General features: G+C 31.9%; 1 protein-coding gene across 1 annotated transcript; it reads right to left on the reverse strand.

Annotated features, from left to right (window-relative positions):
- Positions 1–1,309: 1,309 nt before the first annotated feature.
- LOC116345790 (transmembrane 9 superfamily member 3) lies at positions 1,310–4,381 on the reverse strand. The gene is made up of 6 exons (XM_031775473.1): positions 3,921–4,381; positions 3,582–3,777; positions 3,118–3,476; positions 2,746–3,044; positions 1,997–2,662; positions 1,310–1,919 (listed from the first exon to the last, which is right to left on the reverse strand). Exons 1-6 carry the CDS (start codon positions 3,990–3,992, stop codon positions 1,775–1,777), a joined length of 1,737 nt encoding a protein of 578 aa, XP_031631333.1. The 5' UTR covers positions 3,993–4,381; the 3' UTR covers positions 1,310–1,774.
- Between the last annotated feature and the right edge of the window lie 2,765 nt (positions 4,382–7,146).

Consider the following 7,146-nt stretch of genomic DNA (forward strand, 5'->3'; position numbering starts at 1 on the left):
GACTATAAACAAATGTCATAAGGAGAGTATATGTGTATATTTTTTGGCGAATTGTCTGTGTATGATTGTGCGCACGAATGTCATTGTGTGCGTGTAATGTGTTCAATTTATCGCATTCGAGCCGGTTCTTATATCGCATTTTATTTTATACATGGTTTGTCTGTGCCTCTTTTTTGTTCTTTCTGTCGCTGTTAAGTTAGTCGATTTTATGTTTGCTTTGTTGCATTAATGGCAGTAATACCCATTGAGACTGTTATTGGTAGTCATTTTGTTTATTCATATGAAATATACTGAAACAAAAATATAAGCCACAATCTGCAAGCAACATGTGTTGACACAATTCAATGTACAAACGACATAAATCGATATTACCGACTCTTCAGACGGACTTACCCAAACCGTACCTCTTTTTATATTTTCGCTGATGAAAAAATCTCAAAGGAATTTTATTTTGTACAAACTAATTATTTAGAAATACTCAATTTCTGTTTCTCTTCCGCATAGATAATGGAAAACTGTTAGAAAATCGTTTGATTTTGTTTTATTTTCAATCATTTTTTTTCTCTTTTTTTAAATCTTAGCACATTTATCATATTAAAATTAAATTATACACTTAACTATTGTATCATTTCTTGTGTATGTGTCACTCTATTATAATGCATCCTATTTTATAATTTAGCAATTTACTACATGCTAGCGATTTCATTTCTCTTTTTTATTCGTTTAATTAGTTTCACTCTATCGTTTTATCGCCTCTCCTCTATAATTTGCTTTAAAAAAAAAGAGATTTACTTGTTCGTGTGTGTGTGTGTGTTTTATCTTTTTACATAATAAAATAATAATTCATTTCAAATTTTAGTTTTATTTAATAAATTCATCACGCTTGCATATCTAACGATTTTAAGGTTTCTCTAAAAACAATCGACTTGAACCATTTTTCTGCGCGCATCAATGCGGCTTTGTGCAGCAAATGAATAAAATAAAATAGACTATTTAATAAAGAAAAAACAAATCAAAATTGGCTATTTAAAAAAATTAAAATCATCATTTTCGTGTTTTCGTATTAGTTTCGATTTGTAAAATGTAATTTGCCTTCGAAAATTTTGTCTTTCAGTCGAAATTTGATTTTCAAAAAAAAACTAGATGAACTCATAGTCAGAGGACACGTTGATCCTTTTTTGTTGAATGGAATGTAATTTTCTCTAAAGCAAAAGACACTTTACATTTATCTTTAGCAAATCGAAATGCCATAAAAAAGAAACAGATATATGAAAGAATAGAAAGATCGGGGAAAAATAATAGAAAACAATTGTTAAATAAAATAATTCAGTCGCTGCTTTATGTTTCAATATACAGTTATTACGAGTTGCCGATATATTCCAATAAAAAAAAGATGAAATAATATTCAGGTCATTCCTGAGGTTTGTTCGCGCTTTCCAATTTTTTATACGTTTTTTTGTTTGTTGTTTCATTTTAAAAAAAAGGAACTATATCAGCATTTAAATTCACGTATGATCAACATAGAAAATGTATGAAAATGTTACAAACGAGAAATTGTTAGAAATATATATATATAAACATGATGTTGGCGACTATAAAGAATTTCGTGTGTATGTTTTATTTTTTTTATTTTTGTTTTGTCGTCGAGTCCTATTTTTTTTAGGCAGGCAGATCAAATTTTTCTTCAATCTGTAAAGGGGTAATGGGAAAATTTGATGCCACAGATCGCGTTAATTTCCACCATTCACGCCCAATCTGCCTACCTTTGATGTGCTTAGTCGATTTTTACATTTGAGTAAATTTTACGTACAAAGAAACTAGTTCCAATGTAACCGACGGTGCCACAGATGATTCCAAGCGCACCACTGAATAATGCCATATAACCGAAATAAAATGCAGTCTGGAATAGGCCGTACATTCTGTAAATAGAGAAATGATATTTGATTAGATTGTTCGAAATGGTCGTAAATGTTTGTGATAAATTTGGTGGATTTACTTAGTTTTGAAGAAGAAATAGTAAAATGAATAGACGTAAACGTAGATTGCAGTTGATGCGGCTGACAAGAAGCTCGTCCATTGCCATCGATAATCTTCAGCATTCAGCAGGAAATAAGTACAAACGATTGTTACACAAACGGTAACTACGATCAAAATTGAGAATACCAGCAACATAAATCCATATACGTAGTAAATTTTATACGCCCAAAATGATGTGAACACAAAATACATTTCGATGAATATTGATCCGAATGGCAATACACCGCCGAGTAGTATAATGACAGCTGGTTCCATAAACCATTTTTTTTCGGGTATGGGCCGTGGCACAGCATTCACGCGACACGGAAAATCTGGTTGACCATTTAGATTTCGTCCAACAACCGTTCCAATTAAATTCAACGGTAAAATGACAAACAAACAAATACATGTTACAGCAACCATTGTACCAAATGGTATGGCTCTGGATGCATGATAATAGATAGCAATGAAATTGATGAAAAATGCGGTACCGCATACAAATGTTGGCACCAAAAATGTTGATACAAGCATTTGTCGAATCCACACTTTACCACCTTGACGTGCGTATAATGAACCACCAAAGTATCCATTCACCGGTGATGTAGCTGCATACACGAAAATTGTCGTCGATAACATCGAACCACGTCTATAAAAAAATAAAAATTAAAATCGAAAAAATTAACCAAACAAATTGATAACGATATCGTTTGTTGTATAGTATAAACATACTCTGTGTATAATTCTCCAATGATGGCGAAAATAATCACGGAAAATACAACGGTGGTTAATTGATAACCCGTACCAATGAGGGATGAAAATAACATATTATGTGTTGGTGATCGAAACACATCACCGTGCACCTGTTTCCAACCATATTCATCGCCCAAATCCCGTTCCATATCGTCCATTTCTTCATCTTTGCTATAACGTTGATAATCTTTGCGAAGTGTTCGCATTAAAATCATTGACACTAAACCAACCAAAAATATCACCATCATGAAACTGTTGAATATGCTAAACCAATGAATCTGAAAACAACAAAAACATCAACATTTAGTAATCAAATTCAAAAGTAAAACATTATTTCAGCCGAATGCTTACTCTGTGTTGGAAGAATGTTGGATCCAAGTATTTGTTGAAACGGTCTTTGAACTCAATTGAACTTGGATAGAAGCTAACTTCATATGTGAATTTAATTTTATTGCCCGATACAAGTGGTTGTTTATTTTCGGTGCTGAGCTTAACATCGACAATGCGATTTCCATTGTAGCCAATTTCGAATTTTTTATGTGTGAAAATGTAATATTTTTTATCTTCACCACGATCGCCAACCCGACCCCAAATTGGTAAATCATCAATGTACATTTGATACCAGTAATTGTTCTTGACTGCATAAGAAAACGCCTTCACTTTCTCCTCGTCCAATTCAGTCATACAAATTTCGGTGGCTGGCGAATCCTCTGCTCAATTCGATGACAATAAAACAAAAAAAAAACACAAGATGACATTTATGCAAATTGAATAAGAATTTCAAAGATGTTTGTGTGTGTGTGTGTGTTTCTTACCTCTGAAATCTATTGCATAGCCACTATGTTCCAATTCAACACCTTGCAATGCTTCGCTAAGGGTTTCATGATAATGACCAATTGACTGTTTTGTTCCTTGACAGAACGGCAATGAAAAATATGCATACGTTTCTTGCCGATTATCATACGGACCCACTGTATTCATCCATAGCACCACCTCTTCTTTTAGATTATACTGCGTAAAAATGAAACAGAGAAAATTATGAAATTCACATTAAAAACAAACATTCAACAATTAACGTGGCCAATTACTGCCCACAGCAATTTCCATGTCAATATTAATTTATCGCACACATACACACGATGCAAGACACTTACAATATGATTGTGTTCATCTCCATAGATAATTGTGAATCCTATAATTAATACTAAATTTCTTAACAATGTCATTATGATTTCCTACTGAAGATCTTCAATGTTGGCAATTTCCTTTTCGCTTTATTTTGCTTATGTGTGTGTGTGTGTGTGTTTTTTTTTTTGCAATGGAATAACAAACTTAGACAATAGATGAATCAGTCAATGTTTCACAACACATCATTTTATAATTGAATGTTTTAAAATGCCGAGCGTTTTCGATTTTATTGATCTTTATGTTGCCCCGAGAAATTAATCACAATCTTTTTTCGCCTCCACTTCGTATGTATATGCAATTTATCGTTATTTTCGGCCGAATTTTATTGCTGTTTTCAATTCAGAAAAGTATATATAAATGAATACACGTCGACGAAGTTTTTCGCTTTTTTGACGTTGTCAATTTTCCAACATATATTTATACACAGTGAACACAATAGTGCGGAGAACTTATATTTATGGCGTTCGCGTCGTTAAATGGACGCTTTCTCCCGGTATTTATTTTGTTTACGTCAATTTTATTGATAAATTATAACATTTTTGTCGAAATGATGTTTGTTACATCTTCAGAATTCTAGAATGGATCTTATTTTCGATTATTGAGCTGCAGAAATAATATTCGTGAAATAAAAATTGAATAAAATAACACAAAAATCATTGTTTGAGTATTAAGGTTGATTGTGAATGAAAGCTGATGGAAGTTCACCGTTATCAAATAGATGGCGCTGCTATGTAGTTCTCATTATTTTCAAGTTATAAATTCATGTAAAAAATTCAAATCTAATGAGTTGATTGTTTAACATTACAATCTCATGGGTGAAGTTGAAATATTATCGCGTATTTCCAGGAAGTTTGTCTGTTCATTTCCTCACTCTGCCAAAAATAAACGCGTGTATATTTTTGGCGCGATTTTCTTTGATTTTTTTTTTTTTTTGATAAGCATTACTTTGGTTTGTATGTTTTTCGATGTCAATTGAGATGAAAAAGATTTTGACGAGTGAATAAGATAAAAAATTATACAGACCGAACATAATTAATTTAACTCATCATCATACTTACTTCAAACAATTTGTGTTCTACGAAAATGATGGTGATTTCTTTGGGAATTTTGCTTAAATGAGTATATGAAAAAGCCGTCCACACATATTCAATGCTACTTCATTTGATTGTGATAAATGCATGCATATGGTGTACAATGTACATAAATGCTGCAAAATGTTCATGATAAATGTTACATTTCATGTTTAGTGTACGAATGGCGAATTGGTTCAACCAATTGAACTTCAACGTGCGTACGTTATTCCTTAACAGCGTTGCGTATGTGCGTGTGTGCGATTTGTAGAAGAGCAATCACATTTACAACCAATTGAAGTTTCACATTAGCATGCGTGAACAATGTTTCACTTATTATCCATTTCCTGAATACTTCATCTAAATGTAAGGATGTAAACAATAAAATTCGTATACAATACATAGAATGTATGCAAAGAAAAAAAAATTGGAATAAACCCAAACAAAAAACATCATTCTTTTTGAATAATAATATTTATTTAAAATTCCTGTTCGTTCGCTGAAATTCCATCAAATTTCGCGCGCAATCGAGCAACGACCAAAAAGTAGATACTCAAAGGCATGGGTACATTCGCATGAAAATCACAAAGAGAAAACAATCTTTTGTGACGGTGGCAAGCAAGTGGCAACTGTATGGAATAAACAATAAACGGAACATCAACAATGGCATATATTCGTCGAATAGAATGCACAAGAGTGAGAGATGATAAAGTATTTTGTTTTTCTTTTTGAAAAAGGCTACCATTCAAAAATTGACGAAAATGGGGTAGGTATGTGAATGAGAAAAATGACATACGAAAGACATTTATAAATTTTATGTTCGTGCATGAATTTGAGAGTGTTTGAGTGTGTCACTCAGACCAACAGTCGCTATTTTTGCGTGGACCGTTAGAAAAAATAAGAAGAATGATGGTTTCAACGTTTTTCGCCGTTGCTTTTTTTAGTCAATACATAGACGTTTCTGAATTACGCAAGAGGCACATTTTTCCAACACTTTAAAAAATAAATCTGTGCCAATATTGTGTAGTGATCAAATGGTTAGTTTATTGAATTCAATTGAATTGGACTAAAAATTGATCGCATCTCTTTCAAAAAATGGAGATGAAAAAGTAAATTACATTAAAAAATGATGATTTATTGGCAATAATATTGATGCAAAGTAAAAATTGATAACAGGGCTTGTGACACTGTCAATGTCATTGGAGGTATTTGCATTACCATTGCGGCATAAGGTTTTTCTTCACATTTGTTTAGTTGATTCCGCTATATTTGCCATTAGAAATGATCGATATCAAGTTTTTTTCTTAAAATGTCTTATATTAAATTAGTTTGCGGATTTGTAAAATTGTAATCGTAATTATTTGATATTTTGGTTAAAAGTAGTTCATAAGCTGGAAATGTGGTTCAGAAAACTTCTTACTAGGACGCAAAATGATTTACTTCGTTTAAATTATTCAATTCAATCGGCAGTTGAAAAAAAAACAAGAAGAAGATGTAATTATAAATAGATATATGGAGTGAAAGTTCGCGATCATTAGCGGTACTAATTTAGCGCTAAAGAAAGAGGTAATTTGGTACTTTGTGAAAAATGCTGAAAATTTTCAATCATAAAACGAAATTTTTAAGTTTTTTTCTTGTAATTGAGATATTTTCAGCCAGTTGAATCAGCCCAGGGAGCTAATTTCAGTGATTGAAATCGTTTGAAATCAATAGAAGAGATTGTAAGAGTCATTATAGGAATGACAGCGTTAAAACACTTCTAATGCTTCCACTCCATTCCAGCGCCTGATATTAGCTTCCTGAGCTGAAATCATTTTGATGATTATAATTGAATGTATAAAAAAATATCTTCTTTTTAATAACGTTCATTCAAAAATGCAAGTAATTGGTTTTCATGTCATCTTTGAAATGATTTTTTATAGCATTTGTAATTCTATTCATCAGAATTGGTTGTCGAATAAGTTCAGTGATTGTTCAAAATGTGCATGTTGAAAGAGTACTAGTCTGATATAAGTATATGGTCGGTTATTCATCGAAAGAAATTTTCCTGTCTTATGAAAAATGAAAAATGATCATTTTACCATGTGACATTTCAGAAGAATAATTTACATAAGAAATTACA

The sequence above is a fragment of the Contarinia nasturtii genome, unplaced genomic scaffold, assembly GCF_009176525.2.
Source record: "Contarinia nasturtii isolate CC-2019 unplaced genomic scaffold, AAFC_CNas_1.1 Cnas_scaffold_1371, whole genome shotgun sequence".
NCBI lineage: Eukaryota > Metazoa > Arthropoda > Insecta > Diptera > Cecidomyiidae > Contarinia > Contarinia nasturtii.

Bases quoted from the DNA above. Each gene is read 5' to 3' on its own strand.
- LOC116345790 (XM_031775473.1), bottom strand. From the start codon at position 3,992: ATGACATTGTTAAGAAATTTAGTATTAATTATAGGATTCACAATTATC. The intron at 3,778-3,920 runs GTAAGTGTCTTG...ATTTTTACGCAG, and splicing joins GAGATGAACACAATCATATT to TATAATCTAAAAGAAGAGGT. The intron at 3,045-3,117 runs GTAAGCATTCGG...TGTTGTTTTCAG, and splicing joins CAACATTCTTCCAACACAGA to ATTCATTGGTTTAGCATATT.